Genomic DNA, 27,834 nt, shown 5'->3' with positions numbered 1-27,834 from the left:
AGTGGAGACTCACCCACTTCCTGGGGATTGATGCCGTGTTCCTTCAGAGGCTTCTGTAGCAGGGTTGCAGTGGGCTTCGGGTATCTCAGGCAAGCTGTATCCCCATCTCGGATGGACAGAACATCTGTAGAAGCTCCACGAGCTAGCAAGGTGAATACAAGGCTGGGTTCTTGTTTTCCCATCGATGAGATGGTCCCCTCCCCCTGGCCCCCTCTTCATGCCAACTGCCCATGTAGGAGAAAACTGTGAAGTTCCCTGTGTTCTTAGACATCAAAGGCCTTGATCAGGGAAGCCTGCTGTCACTGCCCCATCTTAGCTCTCCAGGACGTGGCTACCCAGGCAATGACAGCTTCAGTGGCCTCTCAGCTGCAGGGTGCCACAGTCCGTGGATGTAAGGGTCTGGAGAGAGCTGCTGTAGACATTTGGGGGTCGCAGAGAACCCACTATTCTGAGTAGACTTGGCCCAAGCTGAGCTCAGTCAAAGGCTCTTAGACTGGACCGCAGGAATGCCATCAACATCACTAAGAAGCAGGCTGGGAGTCTGACTCTGGCTTGGGCCCAGCCCAGCCCATATTTGACAGGTGCCTGCTCAATTTCAAGGCCTGAGCAAGGTGTTTCTCTCCGGGCTGGCTCCATTCCAGTGGAGCCCTCTGTTTGAGCGCATGATGAGAAGTGACATGGTCTTGTCACATTTTTCTGTTCAGACTCTGAGCTGGAGCAGCCAGTCGCGTCCATGTAAAAAGGGCCACCCTGGAGCCTTGGCCCTTGCTCTTCCTTTGCTGCCCACTCTTTGCCTCCCTTTTCCCAGTTGTAAAATTAATCCCGTGGTTCACATGGGGTTTCACAAGACCAGATATGATAAAGGACTGTATTTGCAAGTTTCTGTTGTCTGTCAATGTTCTTCTGCCAGGAAATCTCCCTGCATGATTTCGGTGGCCCTTCCTGCACCAACCCAGGCAAAACAAATCATCCTTTTCCAGAGGGGTGGGAGTGGCTAGAAGGGCTTCACTGAGGACAGCTGACTGTAGGAGGCTGACCAGAAGCCACATGGGGACCAGTGAGAAGCAGGACTCAGGGGTGAGGAGAGGACTCTGCAAGGGAGGCTCCTACCACATGGTCCCGTCTGAGCCTGGATCCTTCCAGATGCCCTCCAGACAGAGCTGCAGACTCCTATTCCCTGCTGGTCCCATTCATTGTGCTAGCCTTGTCCCGATCTTGCCTTCAGGTCTGGCTGGATCATCTCTTGCTAGGCCCATAGTCCAAAAAAAAGTACATCAGTAATGCTGTGCCAGTAGCTATGAAGCAGCCGGACCTTTGGGCCAGCAGATCTGGGCCTTTTGGGCTTCTCCCCCTGGGAATAGTTTACAGTATGATCCTGGAGAGAATGTCAAGGACAGCAAGTTTCTAGAAGCTGTAAGCTAGGCTCACTGCTGGGTGAAGCAGATAGAGTTCTATGGGGCCAGGCGAGGGCTGCTGAGGGCAGGACCTGGTCTTAGTGAAGCCCAAGGCTTGTCATATGTCCTAGGAGACACTAAGGTGTCATGGCTTCTGTGGCAGGGCACTGAGTTCTGATTCTGGTAGGTTCTAATAGCTGGCTGACCAGGACCTAAGTACCTTCCCAAGCTGGTATGTCTGAGGATGCTTAAAGCTCTTCCTCGCCTCTGGCCCTCACCCGGGCATCACCTCCTCCGGGAAAGCCCTTGCTGACCACCTTAGCACACACTGGCCTGGATCCCGTGTATCCTCACGTCAGCTGTCACTCCGAAATGTGACTGCTGGCTCCTTCTCTGTTCTGAGCTCCACCGACTCCCCGGTGACTGGTGATGGCTCTAACACTTGGGGTGGGACAATGAGGAATGAGTGGATGGGAGGAATGTATAAATATGGGCCTGGGCTTGAACCCGTTCATTTTAGTGCTCCCTCAGTATCCTATTAGACAGAAGGGTTATTCAGAGTCCTTATCTAATGGAGATGATCTGCGGGCTTCAGAGATCAACGCCGTGGTTGTTGGGGGATGCTGCTTAGAGCTCAGAGAACAGGAATTCGACTTGCTCTTCAGAATATGCAGTCTGAGGTGCGGTGTGGGTGCAGGGCTTCCCTGAGGCCCAGGCTCTGACCCCCTCCCCACTCCATTTCCTGTGCAGATGAGCAACAAACGTTCCAACAGCTTCCGCCAGGCCATCCTTCAGGGAAACCGCAGGCTGAGCAGCAAGGCCCTGCTGGAGGAGAAGGGGCTGAGCCTCTCACAGCGGCTCATCCGCCACGTGGCCTACGAGACTCTGCCCCGGGAGATTGACCGCAAGTGGTACTATGACAGCTACACCTGCTGCCCTCCGCCCTGGTTCATGATCACAATCACGCTGCTGGAGGCAAGGACCAGGGTGAAGGCAGGGGCTTTCTAGACCTGGGGTTATGTGGGAAGAGGAGTTTCTGAGGGGAGGAGGGAAGGCTGCAGAGCCAATCCCACTTGCCCTGCATGTTGGACCATAGCTAGGGAACGCACAAGTTATTCTAACGCTAGGCTGCAAAGAGAGTCCAAAGTTCTGAGGGGTTGTTTTGCTTTGTTGTTCTTCTTTTTAATTTTATTATTTGTGTGTCTGTGTTACAAATAGATGTGGGAGTGTCCACTGAGGCCAGGAGGAGTGTCAGGTTCCTTTGGATGTGTAGTTAGTTAAAGGGTGTTACCTTGTGTGGACACTAGCAGCCCAGCCCCTGTTCTCTGGAGGAGCAGCAATCGCCCTTTTAACTGATGAGCAGTCTTTCCAGCCTCTCCCTTTGCTTTCTTGCTTTTGAGACACGGTCTCACTGTTCCCAGGCTGGCTGGGCCTCACTATGCAACTCCAACTCCTGCTCTCCCAGCCTTGGCCATCAGCTCCCAAGCTGGGCTATGCCAGTTGCTGAGGTTAAATGATCCCAGCAAGCACTTCTGGTTAAGGCTATTTGAGGCTTTTTTTTTTTTTCTGCAGCAAAGTCCCCATATTTTTACACTTTCCTACACAGCAAAACAATGCGACAAACTCACAGATTTGGGGATTTAGCCAGACAAACTCAATAAAGCCAATTTATGTAATTCCTCCCCTGGAGAACTAGAACAGCAACTGTTGGCCCCTTGGGACTTTGTTTCCAAACTGTAATGCAGGAGTCAAAAGAGCTTCCCTATGCTGTCCCTGGAAGGACAGATACCTCCATAGACTGAGAGAATGGACAGGGGCTTCCTGGACACAGAAGGAGCACTCGATCCCTCTGGGAGGGAGTGTTTGTGAACAAGGAGATGAAGTTTTTAAAGAACATTCTCTTTAGAGAACCTGCCATATTTCTCAAAAACCAATCATTTCAGCCAAAACCCATTTCTTCTATCTGTCTTTTGTTTTGTTTTGTTTTTTAATTATCATTATTTATGTGTGTGCATGCACACAAGCTTGTCAGTGGAAAGAAAGCCTCAGATCTCCTGAAGCTGGGGACTGAACTGGGGTCCTCTGAAAGAGCAGCCCCCAAGCCACACTTACTATCCTGCAAAAGTGAGGCCTGCACAGACAAGGAACGTCCCAGGTACTCTCGTCTGTGAGTTGTCCCCGGGTGATGGAACTCAGTTCTTGGTTCGGCACAGGGACTCCAGTAACCCAGCCTGCTTCTGGCTCCTGCACCAATGCCTGGCTTCCCTCTGCCATTTTCATGTCTCTGGCCATTTCTCCTCCAAAGCCATGTACTTGATCACCACCTCCCCATGACGTCTCATGGTGCCCCCGCTTCCTCTAGTGGGCAGGCCACTCAGTTTCACAACATCCTTTTTATTTAATCTGGCTGGGCTTGAAGACTCATATTTGCAATCCCATGAAGGGTCACCAGGAGTTCAAGGACAGGCTGGGCTAATGAGTTCTCGTCTCAAACAAACAAACAAACAAACAAACAAACAGGGACTGGCCAGAGAGATGGCTCAGTAGTTAAGAGCATGGGTTGCTTCTTCAGAGACCTGAACCCAGAACCCACACGGCAGCTCACAGCCATCCGTAGCTCCAGTTCCAAGGGATCCAACACCCTCTTTGGGCCTCTGATGGCACCAGGCATGAGCGTGGTGCCCTGATATACAGGCAGGCAAGATCTGAAACAACGAAAACAAACAAGCAAAGCGAACAGAAAGCCCCGCCTCTGTTCTGCAGGGAGAGATCGTCTGGACGTTGTTATGGTTTCGCCCAAGCAAATGGTGCAGTGGTGTTCTTCGGAGATTTTCTTAGCTTACTGTGTGGGGCTGTTTATTAACTTCTATTTGAGGACCAACAATAATAAGACACCCTGGAAGCTCTGCTTGTTGCCAGGACACCTGAATGGAATTAGGTGGATAGAACTGCGCTCTCTCTCTCTCTCTCTCTCTCTCTCTCTCGCTCTCTCTCTGTGTGTGCGTGTGTGTGTGTGTGTGTGTGTGTGAGAGAGAGAGAGAGAGAGAGAGTGAGCGCATCGGACCTAGGCTTCACACATGTTAGACAAGCACATTACCACCGGCCTCTACTCAGCTACCCGAGCAGAGTCTTGCAGAACAGGGCACATAGTCTCCCATGGTCTAAGCTATGTCCAGGCTTAGCCCAGAAATCCCAGTCTGACCTTAATTATAGCTTCCTTCCCTAAGTGTGTGCTGGCCCTGGAGCTGCCTCTCTGTGTTAAGCTTGGTGTTACTGTTGTTATTTTGTCAATGTAAAATTCAAATGACTTTTATCCACTCACTTGCTTTGTGTGTGGGGAGAGCGTGTGCATGGTGCCTGTGTCTAGGTGAGAGGACAACTTGTGAGCGTCTGTTCTCTCCTTCTCAGATCCCAGCCCTGAGCTTAGGTTACTGAGCTCGGTGCCAAGTGCCTTTACCCCACTGAGCCACCTGCTACCCCCAACCCCATCTTTAGAAATGTCATTTTGGATCCTTTAAAATTTTTATTAAATATATTTACTTTATGCAAATGAGTGTGTGTGTGTGTGTGTGTGTGTGTGTGTGTGTGTGTGTACCACATGCATGCAATGTCTGCAGAGGTCAGCAGAGGGTATTAGATCCCCTGGAACTGTAGTTACAGAAGGCTGTGAGCTGCCATGTTGGTGTAGGGACCACCAAACTCAAGACCCTTACAAGAGCAACAAGTGCTCCCAACTGCTGGGTCAACTCTCCAGCCCCTTGTTTTGCTCAAATTATTTATTTTATTGTTGTGGGTGTGTTTGTGTGTGTGTGTTTTTGTGTTTGTGTCTGTCTGTCTGTCTTCCTTACAGGAGACAGGAGTGCATGCTTTTAATCCTAGCACTGGGGAGGCAGAGGCAGGTGGATCTCTATGAATTCGAGGCCAGCCTGGTCTACAGAGTAAGTTCCAGGAACCCTTTCTCGAAAATCCAAAAAGTAAAATAAGACATAAAAATATAATTTAATAAAGAAAAGGTCTTACTGTTTATCTCGTGCCCCCAGACTAACAAACTGCCTGCCTCTGCCTCCTGAGTGCCAGAACTAGAGGTGTGCACCACATCGCCCGGCTTCAAATAATAACTTTTTAAAAATGAAACTTAAGGCTACCATCTGTGCAGCAAGTCCACTTCAGAGTTAAAAGCAGTGACTAGAGAAGCTACTTGTTCACCTTGTCCATAGAGACATTCTCGATAGCCAATAGGTGGCAGAATGCTAGTTCCCATTGACCGACGAACTCGTCATCAAAGTGAAGCAGACGCATTCAGCGGAATATTAGTCAACCTTTTTTTTTTTTCTTTCTTTTTTTTTTTTTTTTTTTTTTTCGGAGCTGGGACCGAACCTGGGCCTTGCGCTTACTAGGCAAGTGCTCTACCACTGAGCTAAATCCCCAACCCCATTATTCAACCTTTAAGGCAACTGCCTAATGCTGCTCAGCGTGGTCCAGCATTCCTGTGCTTCCAGCACTTGCAATGCTGAGGCAGGAGGATCATGAATTAGCAGCCAGGCTGGGCTGTATAGTGATTCTAGGCTAACCTGGACTATCTAGCAAGACTCTGTCATTAAAAAGAAAAGAAAGTAAGGAAACCGACATGTGGTAGAGTGCAGGTCAGCCTTGAGAATATTCTCCATATAATTAAGCCTGTCACAGAGGGAAGGGCGCTGTGTAATCCTGTCTGCATGCGCTGCAGCCCCAGCTGCATGAGCACCGGGATGAGCATGCTGGTGGTAAGACGCAGAGGTGTGGGGGGATGCAGGGAGGGGCAGCAGGAAGTTCTTGACTGTAGGTACAGAGTTTCCGTTCTGCAAGATGAACTTTGTGCACAGGCAATAGTGATTTTTTTTTTGGCAGGAGGGTTTAAGTCTTTTTTTTTTTTTTTTTGGTTCTTTTTTTTCGGAGCTGGGGATCGAACCCAGGGCCTTGCGCTTCCTAGGCAAGCGCTCTACCACTGAGCTAAATCCCCAACCCCGGGTTTAAGTCTTAACTCTAGACTTGGTAACCCAATGAGAATGTATTTGGTGTCATTCAACCACATGGTGAAACTGGTTATGTACAAGGTACATTGGCAAGATGGCACACAGATGTAGACACACACACACACACACACACACACACACACACACATACACACACACACACTATAAAAATAAAGTTTAAAGAATTTATAGATCCTAAATTTATGTCTAACCTACCACCATGTTTTTATTTTTATCTTTATGTTTTCTGGTTTAGTTTTATTTTTAAGAAACCAACCTTTACCGGGCAGTGACAACACACCTTTAATCTAGCACTCTGGAGGCAGAGGCAGGGGGATCTCTGGGAGTTAGAGGCCAGCTTCATCTGCAAAGTGAGTTCTAGGGCAGCGAGGGCTTCTTGGGAAAGGAAAGAAAAAAGAACCCAATCTGTATGAAATGAGAGAGTGAGCTTTTACTAGAGTTAAGACTCAAACTGGGGTTGGGGATTTAGCTCAGTGGTAGAGCGCTTGCCTAGGAAGCTAAAGGCCCTGGGTTCGGGCCCCAGCTCCGGAAAAAAAAAAAAAAAAAAAACTCAAATCCTCCAGCCAAAAAATCATACCCACCAGAGAGATCCAGGAACCCCATTACACAGTTCAGACAGAAGTACAGTGAGAGATGGTCTCTGATAAGTGGGTGCTGGCTGTGGGCTTCTTTCATTCTCTGGGAGGGTGGGTGACAGCCTCCTGCCACAACCTCAGTGCCGTCAGCATGAGGGCCATCCTGGGCAATCGTGTGTCTAATAACTGGCTCCTCCACTCTGCTTTTCTCCCAGGTTGCCCTTTTCCTGTACAACGGGGTCCTACTGGATCAGTTTGTGCTGCAGGTGACACATCCTCGGTACCTGAAGAACTCTCTGGTTTACCACCCGCAGCTCCGCGCGCAGGCTTGGCGCTACGTGACGTACATCTTCATGCATGCAGGGTGAGTATCTCTCCGTAGACCCTGCAGAAGAGTGAGTGAGGCTGAAATGTATCTCAACATATTGTATACACGTTTACATATGCTTGCTTTAAAATTGAGTTTTTACAGTGTTGAGGATTGGACCTAGGGCCTTTGCAGTGCTAGGCAAGTACCCTCTCACTCTGGAGTTGGGTTATCAGTTCATCTCAATGACTTAGATGCAGATCTGAGGTAGCTTCTCGAAACACCTCCAATACCAAACACACCGGTCTGTTGTTAAGCGTGTGTGTGGAAAAGGAGACGGAGAGAGCAGAATGCTGAAAGCCAACAATGCGATCGGCACACACATGTGACGGTACCGCTCTGTGCACTTTGCAGAGGTAGGCTGAAATGGTCTATGCCTTCCCAGTGGCCGAAGCAGAAAGGGTCATGTGACCAACCACCACAATTGTTCGCCACCTGTGTGTGCGCGCGATCGCTCCCGTGAGCAAAGGAAAGGACTAATTTATTGCAACAACTGATTTCCCACCATAGTCTGTCCAGGGGAAGAAAGTCTGGGGCCCCTCTCCCAGCCCTGAGATGTTTGGAGCCAGTGAAGCCCCTTCTCATGCCAGGAAGGAGAACCTCCCTCTGTAAGACTTTAAGAGAAGATGATGCATTGCTAAGTTCCAAGAGGTCTCTAATGCACCGAGATGTTTTGAGGCCATCTTTGTTCTCGGGCTCAGTAGTGCTTGTAGATACGGGGAAAAGCCAGAGTGAGCCCAGAGCTGGGGAATGGGGCGGGTCAAGCTCAGCAGACACCTAGGCTGTAACTAAGCCACTCACTGCTGCTCTCTGAGCTTTGACTTCTTGCAAGTTAACCCCTGGAGCTGCTAGGTCCTGCGCATGGCTAGTGTCTGTCACAGCTGCAGATACAGACACCAGGCCCCTTATGTGTATTCTGTCACAGCAGCAAGGACTTTTTTTTTCCCATGACAGTCAAGTCCCTTCCATAGTCCATGAGCTGCTCAAAGGCCAAGAATGAGGCCTCACCCCAACCTGCTGGCTCCAGAATCTCGGCGCACAGCATTTGCCGGGTGAACTAATGACCGTGGTCTGTCACAGGGTGGAACAACTGGGACTCAATGTGGCGCTGCAGCTGCTGGTAGGAGTACCCCTGGAGATGGTGCATGGAGCCACCCGGATTGGGCTTGTCTACGTGGCCGGTGTTGTGGCAGGTAGGCAGGGGACCCTGTGGCGGTCCTCCCCAGGCAAGGTCAGAGGAGATCCCAGGGGTGATACAAGCCCAGGCTTCCCCGGCACTCACAGGTCTTCATCTGACTCAGAATTGTCCGCTAGCATATTTCTCACAGCTCCCCAGACAGGGAGGAATGTTCTGGAAAGGGGGCAGAGCATGTGATTGGGACAAGCCTCTGACAGAGTTCCTGTCATCAACCTGCCATGTTCCAGCTGTGGAAGCCTGGGGAAACTCCTTGGTCCCCTTTGGTTCTATCAAACTTGTAGACAGAGCTAATGAGAGCTGCCTGCTGTTGTTGGGAGGCTGCCCGTGTAATGAGAGGCTCCTTCCACTGTGCAACACGCAGAACACCCAGGTCGTCAGGGGCATGGATGAAGCCAGGCAGCTTTTGGGCCAAGGTACATCTGAACCCATAGGGAGCTCTTTCTTCTGCCCAGACCAGCCACAGATCCCTTGATTGACCCTCTGAGCATAGGACAGTCTGGCCTAGGAGGTAGTGGGTACCCCTGTCAGGAGTCTGTGTGTCTGACCTGCCGGTGAGGTGCGAGTATATCCTCACTGAATCCCTTCAGTGATACTCCAAGGTAAAGCTTCCTCAGCTCTGCAGCTTGGCAGCTGGGCCCAAGAGAGCTCAGTGTGTGTGTGTGTGTGTGTGTGTGTGTGTGTGTGTGTGTGTGTGTGTGCGTGTGTGTGTGTAAGATTTTAATCCTTTCTGAGTGGCATTAATGTTGTCCTCAAGAAAGCTGGGCAGCCTTGGCCTTGTAAACAGGAGGCAGTTGGTAATGGCAAGGCAGGGAGGCTCCCACCCCACCTCCAAGTCTGTAGACCCTGTAGGGGGTGGGGTGGGGCAGAACAGGACACAACAGCCTCCCAGCACTGTCCCTGACATCTGTGCCCAGCTCCTTGCACCTTGGACAGCACCCTCAAAGCCTTCCCCTGACTCCAGCACCTTCTATGTCCTTAACAGAGGTCGGGTGAGCACCTCCAGGTTCCAGACTTCTCTCTCAGCCACCCACACACCTTCCAGTCATGCCACCTGGGGATTTATGGCTGCTGTACGTTCCCTACCTAATTTCTCAGAGTCCCAGATGTTAAATGGCAAGGAACGGGGGAAGGCACTCGTAACACTTGCAGTTAGGAGTCAATTAGACTCGGGGTGCCAATAACTTGGAAGACAGAAGTGAGATTCAAAATGACTCAGCCCTCACCCAGAACAGATGACACAGTGGGGAGACAGCACAGACATCCCTCCACAGTGATGTCAGTGCAGAGGGGAAAGGGACAGACAAAAGCAAGACACGTCACCAAGATGTGAAGCTCTGGGGTTACAGCCAAGGGCACACCGTGATTCAGTGATTCAGGCCACAGGCCATTCTGGTCACTACAAATCATGTTATTGACCTCCATGAGGCTATGGGTTGATCTCCCTACACTGCTCCCCTTCTGTATCCCCAGAGGAAAGACCTTGACTAGAGAGTTAATTCTTGGGTCCTCACTACACCCCATGTGCTACCTGCTTAGGGTACAGAGCCCAAGGCTGAGGTTAGGTGCAGCACATTCCTGTGATACCAGTGCTTCGGAGGATCAGAAGTTCAAGGCCAGCTTGAGCTACACAGTGAGGGAGGAACAACAACAACAACTAACAGAAAAGCCAGGGTTTAGAGGAACAAGTGACTTGCCCAAGAAGGCACAGCTTCTGTGTGAGTGGTGAAGCTGGTCTCCCACAGGCTCTTTGTGACCCGAAAGATTGCTCTGCAGATACAACCACAGCATGATGAGAATCAGAAGGCAGGCCTTTGCTTTTGTGCAGACAGCCAGAAACCAGGGCCTTGATTAGTGTCCGACCCTCCTTTAATCTTTACCCAGTGAAGCTATTTCAAACTCAAGGCTGCCCTGTTTTATCAAGTGATGGCCTGACTCACAGCACATCTACGGCACTCAGGTTTGTGATACAGGTCTTGTGTGTCATCACCAGATATGTCACAATTTTGTAAGGTTCATAAGGTGTCCACAGTTCCTCTCATTGTACAGGTTATTCAGAAAGGTGAGACAAACTCTTCTAAGTTATCCAACTGGGGTAGGGCCCTGTGCACTGGATCATCTCCTGAGACGGACACTAAAGATGAACAGTTACATCACTAACAATCTTTTAAAGCCCGGATCTTAGCAGGGAATGTGGGAGCCCTGCTAAGATACATCTTAGCAAACACCTGAAATCCCAAGTGTGAGAAGTAGAGGTAGGAGGACCAGGAGCTCTAGGTCATCCTTGGTTACATAGTGACTTTGAGACCCGCTTGAGCTCTGTAAGTTACTGTGTCAAACACAAACAAGCAGGGCTCCTAAGTGTATCAGCAACATTCTATTACATAGTTTGTAGAAGCCAATATGCATCCCTAGAGCTCAGCACCTGTTCCGTAATAAATATTTGTAGAGTAGATGAAAGAATACATGAATAAATAAAGTAACATTGCTTAGAGGTAAATGTTCTGCCAGTGTTAATTTGAGATTTTCCTAATGGCCAAGGGAGATGTTGGAGAACACCTGCCTTCAAACTTTTCAGGGCAAAAGCACTGCAGCTGTGCCTTAATGGCAAGGCCACCAATTCACCTGCATGATGGCACGGACCCAGAATATGTTCTGGAGACCAGCCCCTTGGTCTGTGCTGTGCAGAAGTGAGGTGTGGCACTCCATCTTGCCATTGTCTTCCCGGCTTCTGACCCTACCACCTCCATGGGATTTGTCCTGACTTTAAGGACCTGTTAGCCACGAGTTTCCTAACAAGTTAGGAAGGGTTCCTGCCTGGTCCACGATCTCCCTCGGTGCCTTTTACTACTCTGTATGCATAGACTCTGTATTGTTTGGTTCTGGCCAGACTGTCCAGGCCCCAACTGATACAGGGACCTTAGAAAAGTCTTGGAAGGGAATAAAGTTTATAAAATGAGACAGCTGTACAGGTTTGTTATCCCAGCACTCAGGAGGCAAAGCAGAAGGGTCTCAGCAAGTTCAAGGCCACCATGGTCTACATAAAACCTTTAAAGATATCTTTAAAAGATACATACATTTCAGTTTGAAATCAAAGCCCAGAGCCCCTGGATCTTTAGCCAAATTCAGTGACATGAGGCCATTGGATTTGTGATCTGGAAAGAACTATGGGGGTCCCTTCCCCTTGTGTGGACAGCTTTGCTCCCCACGCCCACCCTACATAGCCAGAGGGTGGCTCTGCCCAGTGAATTAGGGAGCCCAGGAAAGGTTTACTTTGAAAACTAGATTTCACTGTTTCAGGATGTAAAGAGCTTTACCCCTTCCCACCTCATACATGCGAATACTAAAGCCAAGAGAACTAGAAGCAATGCCTAAGGTCGCACAGCTGTCTCATCCCCCTTCCTCACCCCTGCCGGGATTCCTAGCTGGCCCAAGGGTCAAGACTCTAAAACACTGGGAGGGTGAGGAAAAGGTCAGTGCTGTGTAGGCTTGACCCTGATAGGGCCCTTCTGTCCCTGGAGAGTGTCCCTGTGTCATCTGTGACCCTGATGGACGACTCTGAGGCACAGAGTTGATTTGCATGGGTCTGTCAGAGGAAAGAGACCAGCTGGGTGAAGCTGGGGCTTGTTCACTGCAAACAGTAATTAATGAGGAGCTGGCTTGGGCAGCTGGCCCTACGCTGTCCTGCAATGCAGCCCTCACACAGAAGCCAGGAGAGTGTGGGAATCTTTTGTCATGCAGATCATGCTGCCTGTTTGTTTGCTAACCCTGGGATTCCCCTACCCAGCCCCCCTGCTTTGGGAAATCTATGGTTGAACCCTGTGGGTAGAACAATAGAAGAGAAAAGTTATCCAACAGTACTTAGATACCAAATGAAAGCCCAAAGAAAGATAGGACACAGGCAAAGGAAGATTTCTGCTGCCATGGGCTGGGAGAAGGACTTGGGAGTCCTTGGGTCGTGAGAGCTTGGGGCTTGTCTGTTTAATTTTTCCGGAGAAATTACATCTCCCTTGACAGCAATAATTGGTCACAGGGACTTGGAAAGGGGTGTCTGTCAAGAGGCAGGAGGTCAGCGTGCTACCCTGGGGATCTCTCTCTTTGTCTCCATCCAGATGGTCTTAGGTCCTGGTTCAGGAACTCCCTCCTAAGGTGTGGACCCCAAAACTTGCAGACTCTCAGCCTGTTCCTCCTCTCTGGTGGCTGATTGACTCCTGAGCCTGCAGGCATTTTCCTACAGTGGTTTCTGCTTGCTCACCCAGGCCAGCCGCCGCTCACCCTCTGTGCCCTGGGCTCTGCCTCTTAGTTATTTTTAGTCTCCTGTGTCCTTCCCTGGAAGCCAAAGCATTGATCACACTTAAATGCGACCAGAACAATAAATTTCCCATCTCCTCTCTGCCCAGCTTCCCTCTGAGGAGCAAAGTTTGCCATCCCGCACACCAACAGCCACAGAGCTGCCCTCTCCCCAGGGTGTGATGTCACCCTTCTTGGGACTTTCAAGGACGATCTCCCTACAGAGAAGCCCCACTCGGGAGATCCTCTGGTGCTTTAGTTTGGCTGGTAGGAGGTCGGAGGTGGTGCTAAGCAAAGAGACAAGTGGAAGGAGAGAGGCCACATCTGAACTATTGTGATGTGGCTGCCCCTCCAGCCCAGAGCACAGGTTTGTTTGATCGGGTGTGACTTTCAGGCTGGGGAACTGCTCTGTGGCTGAGGGCTTGCCCAGCCTTTGTAAAGCCCTAAGTTCAATTCCTGGCCTTGGGAGGCAGGAGAAGGATTTCTGTGTCAGGCAGGACAGGGTTCGATTCCTGGTTCCAGCACTTCCCACTGGAAAACTGAGACGAGAACCTTCTCTTAAGTCTAAGGTGAGACCGTTTAGTACCTGCCTCGAAGGCCTTCAGGGTGGAAATGAGCCTTGTGTGTAGGAGGGAGAAGTATATGTACCCTGCCTGCCGTGGGACACTTTCTGTTCCCTGGGGCAGCTTTGTGTCACCACCAGATGTTGCTGAAGTGGGCGATTTGGTTTGGGATCCGTTCCAGTTGGAGCCAGTCAGACTCGTCCTTCGAATCTTGGTTGCACATCAGTAAAATGAGAAAGCTGAGCCATGGGGTTTGTCCCACCACACGCACATCTTCTGAGCAGCCCAGAGGAAGCTGCAGGGCAGCATGATGTGGAAAGGGGAGGAGAGAGAGCCTGTCGCTGGGGAGGTGCTCTGCTCCCGGGGTGGATGCGAGGGCCAGGGCTGGGCCGCACAGCGATTCCAGCACTCTTGATGGTTTTCACTCTCTCTGTGCCAGGCTCCTTGGCGGTGTCTGTGGCTGACATGACTGCACCTGTTGTGGGCTCTTCCGGAGGGGTGTATGCGCTCGTCTCTGCCCACCTAGCCAACATTGTCATGGTGAGCAGCCTCCGTCCGTTCCCTGTGGGTCTTCCTATCTCTCCTCCGTCATCGTCATAGCTTGGCTTGGACATCCATCCTCTATAGTTCTCTCGGCCCAGGCCTGCTGAGTGCCGGGCTAACGTGCCAGTCACATGGCTCAGACCTGCTTCTCCCTCTGCATTTCACCTGGGTCCTTCCCAGATGAGGTCATATTTCTCAGTCCAGGCTCGACCTACAAGTGTACCTGTCTCTCTATTCCACCCATTTCCTCAAAAAAAAAAAAATGTTAAAAATCTGGCTACTAGTGTCTTAGTTAGGGTCACCATTACTGTGATGAAATGCCATGACCAAAGCAAATTGGGGAGGAAAGGGTTTATTTGGGTTACACTTCCACATCACTGTTCATCACTGAAGGAAGTCAGGACAGGAACTCAAACCAGGCAGGAACCTGGAGGCAGGAGCTGATGCAGAGGCTATGGAGGGTGCTGCCTACTGGCTTGCTCAGCCTGTTTTCTTAGAACCCAGACCACCAGCCCAGGGGTGGCACCATCCACAATGGGCTGGGCCCTCCCCCATCAATCGCTAATTAAGAAAACCCCCACAGGCTTGCCCACACCTGATCTTGTGGACGCATTTTCCTAATCGAGGTTCCTTCCTCTCAGGTGACGTAAGCTTGTGCCAAGTTGATATAAAACTGTCCAGCACAGTTAGTGTGCAAGGCCGTACAAAGGATTCTCTCTTTGTCTTAGATCATGCAAAATAAGAGGACTCTGGGGCTCAGGAGCTGAGCTAGTCCATAAAGTACTCTTCACACAGGCGTGAGGACTTGAGTTTGGATCCCTAACACCCACATAAACAGTGGGGCACAGTGATGCATGCCTGTAAACCGAGCTCTGGAGAGGCAGAGAGGCAGAGAGGCAGATGCCTGGGAGCCATCCTAGCTGAATCAGTGAGCTCCAGGTTTGACCTCTGGTCTCCAAATGTACACGCACACACACACACACACACACACACACACACACACACACACACACACACACACAGAGAGAGAGAGAGAGAGACAGACAGACAGACAGACAGACAGACAGAGATAAGAGAACCTTAATATGTCAGCAGGCTTCTCAAGTAGAAAAAACAGACCTTGTACGAGTAAGTGGCCTGCCTAAGATCATGCCCCCACTCTTTACCTCCTGACTGCCATCTGGATGCTGTCCCTTGCTCCATGTCCCCTGACTGACTGACAGACATCTGGGTGCTGTCCCCTGATCCAGCCCCTCACACAGTCGGGGGTCCTGTCCTCTTTCCCTCCACCTTATTTGCTAAGGATGTGAGCATGGGACCAAGGGGACAGGTGTCCTAGGCCCGAATCCCTGCTGCCCACTCCTAAAAGGCGACCGGGGTCAGATCACTCACTGCTTTGTACCTTGGGTTCTACACCTCTGAAATGAGGTAATGATTGAGGAAAAAATGAAAATAAACACCTGAATATTGACTTAACTCCTCATTCCTTACAAAAGAACCCAGGTAGACTCAGACTAAGCAGGGCTTCAAATTGGCATGTTGAAGACCCTGTGGTAGGAAGCTTGTCTAGTTTAGAGGCGGATGGAGGCCTCTCTAATGGAACTCAGTCGTCCTCACACCTGTATTGGCCTAGGAGCCCCTCTGTGGTATACACATGTTCCCTGTGCCTGACATATTCAAGGCTGCCTACAGGACTCCAGCGTGGGAAAGAGGCCAGGAAGGTAACAGATTACCCATGAGCCCCTCCTGCTCCCGGCACTGTTTGCTGTCACTTTTTTCCCCCACAAGTCACTTGTGATGTTGCAGTTTTTTGGAATCTCTACATTCTCCCATGGTTTCATCTGGTCTTTTGGTTTTTGGCTGAGCAAGCCATTGCCACATTGTCTAGGATGTCCTGGAACTCCTAATCCTACCTCAGCCTTAACTGTGGAGTCTGACTTCTATCACTTCTCTTCCTCCCTCCCTCCCTTCCTCCCTCCTTCTCCCCTCCATCTTTCTCTTCCGTCTCTTCTCCCCTCCTCCCCCCTCCCCTCCCCTCCCCCCTCCTCCTCCCCTCCTCCTCCTCCTCCTCCTCCTCCCCCCCTCTTTTGGGTGGCGATGGAATATCCCAAGCTGCTGGCCTGGGGCTCACTGTGTAGTCCAGGCTGACCTCAAACTTGTGACAATCCTCCTGCTTCAGCCTCAAGTGCTGGCTGCCCAGCACACCCTACTGGAACCCCTGCTTCCTAGATCAGTGCTCACCATGCTTGCTGCCTCACTCGGAGCACTACCTTCTTCTCCTCACCTCCGCCCACTTTGTGAGTTGAGAGTGAGAGCAAGAGAGGGAGAGAGAGAGACACTGAGTGACTACATTTGCTGCAGGGCTAAATTCGGGCAACTCCCAGTGTGTACTAGTAGAGAGACTGCAGGTGGGTGTGGGTGAGCATGCCTGCATGTGCGACTGTGGGTGAGCACGCCTGCGTGTGAGGGTTTGAGGTGTGGTCCCCTTTACACACACAGCTCAGTCTGCTGGGGGCTGGAGTGCTCGGGGCTGCCTCTCATGGCCCTTCTAAATGGGTCATCCTCTATCAATTCTGTCTTGCCTCAGACACAGCTATTCCTATGAAATCTGCCTCCTCCCTCTCCTCCCCCTCCTCCCCCTGCCCCAATTCCTCTCAGCTGGAGAAGGAAATACTGACCTTCTCCCTCTCGTTCCTGTAAGATAGGGATGGGGACAGGGATGGCGGGGTGGGGGGGATGAGCAGGCACAGTGGAAAGAAGAAAAAGGCAGGAGTTTATGATGATCTGCCCACTCCCTGCCTCCTGGGAAGCAGCCGTGGTACCCCAGAAGTTCTGGTGAGGACAGTCCACTCAACACTGAAGGGTAGACCAGAGGCACCCAGGGACCTGGGAAACAGTTCTGTTAGTTTCCACTTCTGTCTGGTGAGCAGCCTGTGGCCATGTAGATGAGCAGTCCCATTGGAGACCCTCATGCCTTTCCAGAAGAGAGCAGCTCCCTGCCTGCCTCCTGGGTGCTGACGTCCTTGGAGCTTAATGGAATGCACTTCCAAATCCCCTAACTGTCAGGGACTGCTTTTGCCTTTAGCTCCATGTTGAGAAATAGCATACACCATAATACCAGCATTCGGGAGGCAGAGGCAGTGGATCTCTGTGGGTTCCAGGCCAGCCTGGTCTACAGAGTGAGTTCCAGGACAGCCAGGGCTACACAGAGAGACCCTGTTTTTTTAAAAGTACCATTCCTGTGACTGAGAATTGTTTAAATATTAGCAATTTCATATACTGCAGCCTAATAGGTACACTGTTGATTTACTTCCAAAATGAGGGTTGAGCGTGTATTCAGTATCTCATCAGAGCAAATGGCAGAAAAAAACTATGGATTTAACAGTCAGGAAATCTGGATTTGAGAGCCGTTTGATGGCTGGGTCTGTCACTGTGAGCTCCTGGGGCTGCCATTGCTCCCATAAGGTAGTTGTTAGAAAGATGTGAACAAACCGGAATATACTTTCCACATGGCAAACACACTACTCCACAGTAAGAACCTGTGTGTGCAAATGCATGCATGTTTGTACATGTAACTTATTACATTTATGTTTTATTTTGGGGGGGAAATGGGGGTACATGTGTGCCATGGTGCAAGTGTGGATATCAAAGGACAACTTTTGAGAGTCAGTCCCTCCTACCTAGTGGTTCCCCAGGATTGACCTCAGGCTTGAAGGCAGATGTTTTCTCCTACTGAGCTATCTTGCCAGCTTTATGTGTGACTACTTAACCTATGAATTACACTTCATATCTACAGAGAGAGATCAGCAAATGTGTTCTTAAAGCTTTTGCTATATCCCAGAAAGATGTGTAGCACTTCTGTTCTCAGACCTAGCTGTTCAGTTTGAGATTTTTGCCCTACATAAAAGTATGTCTTGTGGTTGTTGTAGTACACACCTGTAATCCCAGCATTTGAAAGGCTGAGGCAGGAGAATCAAGAGTTCAAGGCCAGCCTGAGCTACATAGAGAGACCATGTCTCAAAAACAAAACAAAATCTGGACAGGTGGCTCAGTAGGTAAGGGTTGGCTGCAACAGCCTAAGAACCTGAGGACCATGAAGAGCTGGTGTGGTAGCACATGTCTTTGCCTCCAGTACTCCTCCAAGGAGATGGGTGAGGAGACAAGACAATTCCCAGGAGCTCCTGGGCCAGCTAGTCTGGAAGACGCAGTAGCAAACAGTAAAGACCCTGCCTAAACAATGAGGGAGGAAGAGGCTGCCCTTGATTTTCACATCTGCACCATGGCACGTGTGTGCCTTCATTCACAGTCGACGTACAGATGCACATGTATACATACACACATCACACATGTGTGCACACACACAAATAGCTTAATAAACCCTGAAAATATGCCTTTCATGTGTGTGTGTGTGTGTGCGCGCGCGCGCACACGCATGAGTGTGTGTGCATGAGTGTGTGTGTGTGTGTGTGTGTGTGTGTATGATTTTTAAAAATCTTCCAGTTTACACTAAAAAACTAAAGTCAGAAAATATCTCAACCAAAGATGTGGTTCAGAAAAAGGCTTTCAATCAAGACTTCTTATTTTAAACACTGGAAATAGAAAGATCCACCTGATAGAATAATTTATTAATTGCCTGCTGCTGGGCCCATAAGCCACGTTCCATTTCTAAATATGCAAGCTATTTACTTACACTTTGCTGTGTGTTCGATGTTTTCCTAAAATATTTAGAAACAATCTTTGCAAATTGAATTTCATTGTCAAAGCTCAAGAAAGATAGCTGCTAAAAATGAAGGGGAAACCTCTGTCGTAAGGTCTATGTAATTAAGTGAAAAGCCTCTTGTAGGGAAGATAAACCACTCCTGATTTATATGCCATGCCTTCAAGATGTATGTGATTGTGTGTGTGTGATTGTGTGTATGTGTGTATGTTGTGTGTGTGATGTGTGTGTATGTTGTGTGTCTGATTGTGTGTGTATGTGTGTATGTTGTGTGTCTGATTGTGTGTGTATGTGTGTGTATGTATGTGATTGTGCGTGCATGTGTGTGTGTGAGAGATTGTGTGTGTCTATTGCGTGTATATGTGTATATGTATGTGTGTGTGATTGTGTATATGTGTATGTGTGTGATTGTGTGTGTATGTATGTGTGTATGTGTTTTGTATATGTGTATATGTGCATGTGTGTGTATGTATGTGTATGTATGTATATGTGTCTGTGTTTATGTGTTTGTGTGTATGTATGTGTGATTATGTGTATATGTTGTGTGTGCTTGTGTGTGTGTGTGTATGCTGTATGTGTGATTGTGTATGTGTGTATGTATATGTGATTGTGCATGCATGTGTGTGTGAGAGATTGTATGTGTCTATGTGTATATGTATGTGTGTGTGATTGTGTGTATATGTGTGTATGCGTGTGATTGTGTGTGTATGTATGTGTGTATGTGTTTATGTATATGTGTATATGTGCATGTGTGTGTATGTATGTGCGTGTATGTATGTGTGTCTGTGTGTATGTGTTTGTGTGTATGTATGTGTATGTATGTATGTGATTGTGTGTGTGTGTGTGTGTGTGTGTGTGATTGTGTGTTGTACTGAGCATTGAACATTGAACTTAGGGCTAGGCAAAGTGCTCTTAGTTGGTTGGGCAAACATATGTGAAGGAGCCTGGTTCTGTACTTGTTCTCCTTGGCTGAGTCACTGTCTTATCCCCCAGGACTGTGGAAGAGAATGAAATTAAAGGTCTGGTTCCCCGGGGGCCAGGGCTCTTCCGTACTTAGAGCAGAGGCAGAGCCTGCTGTGTGAGACTCTTCTCTCCAGCGTTCCAGGCACTCATTTCCTGGGAGGGGAAATGGCTCTGTAAAATAAGCATCTGAAGGGCAGGAGGACCTCGTCATTTAACCCCTTCACTGCTGGGGGTTGGAATTCCCTCAGCTCCCTGAGCAGTTGGGTAGAGGAGAGAGGCAGACAAAATGTTTTGCAATCTCTTGGAGGGTGGACGTGACTGGGGGGGTAGGGCAGCGGGGGGCGGGGCTAGTAACACAGAATTGATTTGGCATCTTGTGCCTACAGAGTGGGTTGAGGCCAGCCTGGGATACCTGGACTCTGCGTCAAAAAAAGAAAAAAGGAAAACCCCCACAAACCTGGCCTTAGTAGTGCTAACCCCTCAACACCCCCCCCCACACACACACACAAAAGCAGCCTTAGTAGTGTTATGGTTGTCACAGAGCTGGATTCTGCCTAGGGTCATGCGGTCTCCTGATTTCTAAAAATACTCTACAGGGTGAACTCATGGTTTTCCAGGGTCTGGATTAGACTGAGATTTTACATTGTACTAAGTAAGATTAGACACTGATAGGATGCCCATATCATAAAATTAGTGTTTTATGCTTACTAATTCGTTTCATTCTTTATAATCACCTGATAAAGTTGGTAATTGACATAGGGACTGTTTGTGTCAAATTCACTAACAAGGACACTGGAGAAGAGGGAGTAAAGAGCCTCCCCAGTGAAGTTAGATCAAGAATGCGACATGTTCCTTTATTTATTCCCCTCTGTGTGCCACCCCCTCTGCTTAATGTAGTGCTGGGGACTGAGCACAGGGCTTTGCGCATGCTGGGAACTGAGCTACATCCTCAGCCTTGGATAGGCTCTGTAAGGCTGATCCAAGGTGAAGCACAAAAGGACCACAGAGGCGGAAGACCTCAGCAAGGGAGGGCAGCTGAGACAGTCGGACTTACTCTACCTGACTCTGTCTCAAGATACATTAAAAGAGACCACGCCTTCATATACAACATTGAGGCCATGCACGTACTTATAATCCAAGCACTTAGGGGCCGAGGCGGGAGAATCACAGTTAGAAGCCAGCCTGTCTATATAGCGAGATCGTGTCTTAACAACACCAAAGTAGTCAGCGTTGGTGCCACACACCTTTGGAGGCAGAGGCAGGTGGATCTCTGGGTTTGAGACCAACCTGGTTTACAAAATGAATATGTCTGTGTGAATAGATGCCACATATGCCTAAAGAAGCCAGAAGAAGCCAGGTTACCTGGGCTGGGGTTACGATGGTTTCGAGCCGCCCAAAGTGAGTGCTAAGAACTACCGAGGTCTTCAGAAACACAAATACGCACTCTTAACCACTGAGACAGCTGTCTCTCCAGCTTTTTAAAAATTTATTTATTTTAGGTATATGGCTGTTTTGCCTGCCTGCATGTATGTGCACTGCTTGAATGCCTGATGCCTGGGGAGGCAAAAAAAGAGCATGGGATCCCCTGGAACCGGAGTTACAGACCATAATAAGTCCATGTGTGGGTGCTGGGAATCGAACCCAGGTCCTCTGCAAAAGTTGTCGGTGTTGTTAACCACTGAGCCATCTCCAACCCCAAAGTTCTCTTCTTCTTCTTCTTCTTCTTTTTTTTAGTGTGCATTGGTGCTTTGTAAGCATGTGTGCCAGTGTGAGGGTACCCGATACCCCTGGAACTGGAGTTACTCCTCCTTTTTTCAAGGCTCTTTCAAGGCAGGGTTTCTCTGGATATCTCAGTATAGCCCTGGCTGTCCTGGAACTTGCTTTGTAGACCAGCCTGGCCTCAAACTCAAAGATCCGCTTCTTCTCATGGGTACTGGGATTAAAGGCATATTCCGCCACTACCCAGCTAAAATTCACTTTTCTAAATTATTTTTTAATTTTTTAATTTTTTTATTTTATGTATATGAGTACACTGTGGCTGTCTTCAGACACAGCAGAAGAGGGCATCAGATCCCGTTACAGATGGTTGTGAGCCACCATGTGGTTGCTGGGAATTGAACTCAGGACCTCTGGAAGAGCAGTCAGTGCTCTTAACCACTGAGTCATCTCTCCAGCCCCAAAATTCACTTCTTATAAATTATTTTCTTTTCTTTCATCCCTGCCTCCTTCTTTTCTTTCTTCTCCTGGGAATAGACCTCAGGGTCTGGTCTTATTCTTGCTAAGGAAGCTCTCCTGCCATTCTACCTCCTTCCCACACCATGTACTCATTACATGTGCAACCCAGGGCATCCCGTGCGGTCACAGTCCTGGACAGCAAACAGCACCATGCCATCTACAAAGCTTTTTTTTTTCTTTATCTGAAACAAAGCATGTGCCTGTGATCTTAGCATTTGAAGGCCATGCGGTCTGCCACCTCCCAGCTGTAGGAGGCCTGAGAGTCACTTCAGGGATTGGGCTCCTGGGTCCTTGAGAAGCACTCACTCCTGTTTTGTTCCCTGTGCCTGTGATAAGGTGCCTTGATAAACACTAGCAGTCCCAGTGTGACCCTGCCATCTGCTTCCAGAGAGAATGTTCAGCAAGCAGATGTCAGGCTTTGTAGTTTAAGAGGGCAGTGTGCTGCCCACCCCACTATTGAAGACGGCTCCTTATGGACAGGGTCATCATGCTTCCTGTTGCTGGTCTGAGACTTGCTAACTTCCAACCTTTCAAGTTGATCCTTCTCTTCCTCCTTCCCCCTCTTCTTCCCCCTCCTCTCCCTCCTCCTCTTCTTCCTCATCCTCCTTCTCCACTTCCTAGACTTCTTTAACTCTGAAAGAATTTGTTTATTGAATACAAAACACTTGTTATTTACAAAGCAATTAGCAAAATAACTTACCAAGCAGTACATTTTAAAATACTTTTTAGATGTATTATCCTATTCATTTATGTGTACAGGGCTAGGCAATATGTGCGCCATGCTGCATGCATAGAGGTTAAAGGACAACTTGCAAGGATCAGTTCTCTTTTTTCCTATAAGTCCTGGGAATCAGATTTAGCTTATATTTGGCAGCAAGCCATCAAGCCAGCCAACAAATATGTTCAAAAAACAAACACAAAACTATAATTGTGTATTTGAGTTTTTGTTTTGTTTTGTTTTTTCAAGACAGGGCTTCTCTATATATCCCTGTCATGTCCTGGAACTCACTGTGTAGACCAGGCTGACCTTGAACTGTCTGCCACCGCCTCCTGTTGCTGAGAATAAAGGCATGCTCCACAACTACTGCTTTTCTGTCTTCCTTCCTTCCTTCCTTCCTTCCTTTCCTCTTCCTCCTCTTCCTTCTCTTCCTCTTCCTCCTCTTCCTCCTCCTCCTGCTCCTCCCCCACTTGGTTAGGAGCCCTTTTCTTTATCTTAATTAAATGAAACTTCTAGAAGTTACACTTGTTCACAACATTAAGACATTAGAACATTTGAAGCAAATCCTGATTAAGAAAAAAGGAAATTTTCTCTGCAGTTTTTCCAAGGCTTGTTTCTTCCACTGTCCCCGTTATTTGGGGCCCCTGTGAAGTTTACAACCTCAAAGGAACAGGAGCTATGTCCTGGAGCAGGGCATGGGACAGCCAATGGGGCAGAGAGACTGGTTGTGCCTAGTTCCCTCTTTAGCCAGGCCAATGTGCTCCAGGAAGAGCCCAGGCTCATCTCTGCTGTGTGCAAGCATCTATGTAAGGGAATTGTGCTTTGAATGCTCTGCGGAAGAGCCCCTCAAAGGAAACCCACAGAGGAGTGTTTTGTAAAACGAAAAATCCTTTTGTAAGGTGAATAATTGTATTCTGTTTATTTGCTCTGGAGGCTTAAGAGGTTTTTTTTTTTTTTAGATTTTCTAGGGAGAGAGAAAGACTTGTTTGAAGGCCATCTGGCCCACCCCCCTCCTCACGCTCAATCCTCAGGTGCTGAAGCCCCATTTGGTACCTCAGTGACAAGAGACTCATGATCCACACAATGGGCCTTTAGGTTTTGTGCATATTAGAGATGGACACTTGTCTCGAACAAGAACAGTAATTGCACGCATACTACTGATACTCGACCACAGCGAATGTGACCCCTGAGTTGGAAGGCAGAAGGATCCTGTGGTCCTTACTCATTCTTCACAGGCATGATTCTTACCCTGAAGGTTCCCCTTTGACTCTGCTAGGGGTTGAAAGAACCAGAGTTGGGGTTAATCTAAGGCCAGTGGGAAAATTCCACCACAAACCTCTGAGCACAAAGACCTCTCCTTTCCAGGGAGTAGAGCTAGTTTAGTCCCTGGGACGGCTGCAAGTCAACTATCAGACAAAGTCACCTGTGACTCCCTGACTGACCCCCTTGGAAAGTCCCGGGTGGTCCACTGACCACAAGTCAGTTTGAAGGTCGCTTCACTCCACAATAGTACTCTGCCCAGTTACTATTGTTTGAATTCTGCCCCAGTTGTTTGAATTCTGCCCTTTTCAGAGGAATATAACAACTCCCTGTTAGAATCTGCTCAGGGTCGTTTCCCTCTTGGTGACTCCAACATGTTGGAACCATAAAATTCCTCTTGCTTTTACACCGATCACAACCTCTGTGAGTCTCATTCAAGAGGTCCCAGAAGGGTTCAATTCGGACCTCAGTGTCAAATCCCACATTTTAGGAAGAGAGCTGGGGACGAGCCCCAAGGGCCTAGAAGCGGTTGTTAGGACCTCAAGTGTCTCCCACATTTTTTTTTTTACCGCTGAGCCAAATCCCCAACCCCCGTCCCACATTTCTTATCACCCATGGGCCACAGCAAAGAATCCAGCTCTCAAGGAGTTCAAGGAGTTCACTGTCTGAGGTGGATCCACATGCTGTGTCGTGTGTGGCTCAAGAGCTTTTCTGACAGGGATAAACTTACCATTGCCCGAAATCTTAAAGCCATGCTAGAATGTTCTGTTGCTAAGCTCTAGCCTCACTTCATGGATTGGCTTCTTTTCATGTCAGGGCTCTTATCTGAAGAGGAGGGGTCTGAGCCCAAACTGACAGAACTCTCTCCCTTTCCTCTAGAACTGGTCAGGCATGAAGTGCCAGTTCAAGCTGCTGCGGATGGCTGTGGCCTTGATCTGTAGTGAGTATGGCTGGGCATGCAGGGAGGGGTGCTGGGGCTGTGTGAGCAGGATCCGTCCTTACCCTTCAAGAGCGTGTAGTAAAGTGAGGCCTATCAGTAATGTGTCCACGGCAGGGACATTCTGAGGAAACCTTTCTCTTACCTTGATCCCTCTTAATCTGTTTTGTTTTGTTTTGTTTTGTTTTGTTTTGTTTTGTTTTGTTTGGGACAGGATCTTATGTAGTCCATGTTGGCCTTGAACTCACTAAATAGCCAAGGATGGTTTTGAACTTTCGATCTGTCTTTCTTCACTTCTGAAGTGCTGGGGCTAAAGCTTCTGTCGCCACACTGGTTTTTATACGGAGCTGGGATTTGAGGAGCTGGGCAAACACTCTTACCAACTGAGCCACATTGCCCGGACCCTTCCTGAATTAAAAAAAATTTTTTTTCTTTCATGTATGTGTATGTTTTATCTGTCTGTATGTCTGTGAACCACATGTATGTCTTGTACCTAAGGCGGTCAGAAGAGGGTGTCAGATCCCCTAGAACTTGAATAATATAGTTAGAAGCCACCACGTGGGCACTGGGAATTGAACCCAGGTCCTCTGCAATAGCAAGAAGTACTTTTCTTTTTTTTTTTCCCCCCCGGAGCTGGGGACCCAACCCAGGGCCTTGCACTTGCTAGGCAAGCGCTTTACCACTGAGCTAAATCCCCAACCCAGCAAGAAGTACTCTTAACCACTGAGCTATCACTCATAGCCTCACTTCTTAAACTTTTTATAGGCATAAAGTATGCGAGTGAAAAAGTACCCAGTGATCAGTGGGGTTAAGAAAAAATACCTGAATGTCCCATTCAGGTTATGAATGTGATGTTTTGGAAGTGTGTATTGCATATGCACTTGTGTGTGCACGCACATTTAAGCTTACTGACTTTTCAGGCTGTAGACATGGCTCAGAGGTTAAGAGCTGCAGAGGGCCTGGGTTCAGTTCCCAGCACCCACATAACCGTTCACATCTGTCTATAACTCTAGGTCCAGGGAATCCAAAACCTTCCTTTGGACCCTGTGGGCATTGCCCATGCCTGGTGTGCTTACTTACGTGCAAGCAAAACACTCATACACATAAAAGTAAAGAACTTTCCTTTTTAAAAACCTTGCAGTCTTGCCTGATGGTGCGACATGTCTATATGACACTTTGGGAAGCTGGGGTTGAACTTTTGAAAAATTCATTTATTCACTTTTACGGGCATGGGCATTTTGCTTGCATGTATGTCTGTGTACCATGTGCATGCAGGGCCAAGGCAGACCAGAAGGGGACAATCAGAGTGCCCTGGAATAAGTTACAGACAGCTGGGAGCCATCATGTGGGTGGGGGGAATCTGAAGAGCAGCCACAGTAGGTGAGCGTTGAAGGCACACGCCTTTAATCCTAGTACTTGGGAGGCAGAGGCAGCCAGGTCTACAGAACAAGCTCCAGAACAGCTAGGGCTACAGAGAGAAACCTTAAACCAAACAACAACAAAAAGAGCAACATTACTCTTAACTGCTAAGCTATCTCTCCAGCCCCAAGCGGATTGAAGTTTGAAGCCAACCTGGACTACAGAGTAAAATATCGTCTCAGGCTGCTCCCCAGCCCCCGCCACTTTCCTTTCTGTTTTAGTAGAGGCACAGACTGTAGTGATGCCTAGATGTAGCTTGTGCTGGACCTGAAGTCAGCAACTGACCAAGTATCAGAGGGCGTGTCTTAAGCTTTGTGGTGCACGCCTTTAATCCCAGCACTTGATAGGCTAAGGCAAGTGGAACTCTGTGAGTCCAATCCCAGGCCAACCATACATAGTGAGGCTCTGTGTAGCTGGTCTTTGCTGCTTTGTGGGTTCTTTTTCCCACCCTTTACGCCCCCTCCATGGTTTCACCCCCTGTGTTGCAAGACATTTGATCACACTGTGAACCCAGAGCTTGGGTTATTTACTGGAAAACCCTGCTTCTAATTGCTGCGTGGCTCAGCCTCTAGCACACTCCTTTAATCCCAAACAACGAAGGTAAAGTTAGTTTGCAGAAGGAAACACCTCTGTTTGAAAGGGATGTCTAGGGGTTGGGGATTTAGCTCAGCTCAAGGTTCGGTCCCCAGCTCGAAAAAAAAAAAAAAAAAAAGAAAGGGATGTCCAATTGAGTGTCAGACAAAAGGACAAACCAGAGAAAGATTTGACAGGATAGAATATGCCCAACTCTCGAGAGAAGGGAGGAAAGAGAGGAAAAAGGGAAGAGACAGTTTTACCAGGGACAGTTGTACAGAGACAGGTTGTAGAGGAACAAGCCAGACACAGGTGAAGACAGAACAAGCCAGAGAATGAGAAGGAGCCAGGAGATTAGAACAGATTGCCAGAGAGAGAGAGAGAGGAGAGAGAGAGAGCGCAACTATTTGAGCCAAGACAGCTTAGTTGAACCAGCCAGTCAGAGTTCAGAAAGAGGCAGAAAGGGTGAGTTTCTTCAGCAGTAAATCCCAGAGGCTGAAAACATTATTCTAGGCCTAGATAAGATTGTACAGAGGCTGGAAGCTTCCAGGACTAGGCCTAGGTTAGCAGATGGAGGTAGCCTTGGAGATGACAATTACATCAGGTGAATGGAATACACTTTTGCATCCTATCACTAGATGAGGAGAGAAAGATGGATAAGAGAGAGAGAGAGAGAGAGAGAGAGAGAGAGAGAGAGAGAGAGAGAGAGAGAGATCCTGAAACTAATTTTGTCTTGTTTTTTCTCTGAGCAAGACTAAAACAAACCACTATCAGGGCTGTATCAGGAGTATATCATTTATATACCTTCTGAAATGTTCCCAGAATCCCAAATGCCACACAACCGCAGAAACTATCTGCAGCTGTCAAATCCACACCTCTCCTAGAGCTTGAGGCAAATCATAGTCAGTTGCTGTGAGCAGTCGGAAGCGACCCCATTCCTACACCTGAGAATAAAACAGAAACACTTTCTAATGCTATTTCTGTGGTTCTTGCATGTAGTTCATTTTTATCTTATGTACATTGGTGTTCTGCCTGCATGCATGTCTGTATGA

At 48.6% G+C, this 27,834-nt stretch overlaps 1 protein-coding gene across 1 annotated transcript in view; it reads left to right on the top strand.

Moving 5' to 3' along the window:
• The window catches only part of Rhbdl3 (rhomboid like 3), a 53,349-nt gene that overhangs the window by 20,374 nt on the left and 5,141 nt on the right, over positions 1-27,834 (top strand). The window contains exons 4-8 of the mRNA XM_032913327.1: positions 2,145-2,369; positions 7,218-7,366; positions 8,450-8,562; positions 13,857-13,957; positions 24,733-24,793. Of these exons, the coding sequence (XP_032769218.1) occupies positions 2,145-2,369; positions 7,218-7,366; positions 8,450-8,562; positions 13,857-13,957; positions 24,733-24,793 (649 nt within the window). The remainder of the gene's footprint in view (positions 1-2,144; positions 2,370-7,217; positions 7,367-8,449; positions 8,563-13,856; positions 13,958-24,732; positions 24,794-27,834) is intronic.

This window comes from Rattus rattus, chromosome 9, assembly GCF_011064425.1.
Source record: "Rattus rattus isolate New Zealand chromosome 9, Rrattus_CSIRO_v1, whole genome shotgun sequence".
Taxonomy (NCBI): Eukaryota; Metazoa; Chordata; class Mammalia; order Rodentia; family Muridae; genus Rattus; species Rattus rattus.
Note: the sequence above shows the minus strand (reverse complement) of the source record. Positions and strands in the feature narration are given on the sequence as shown.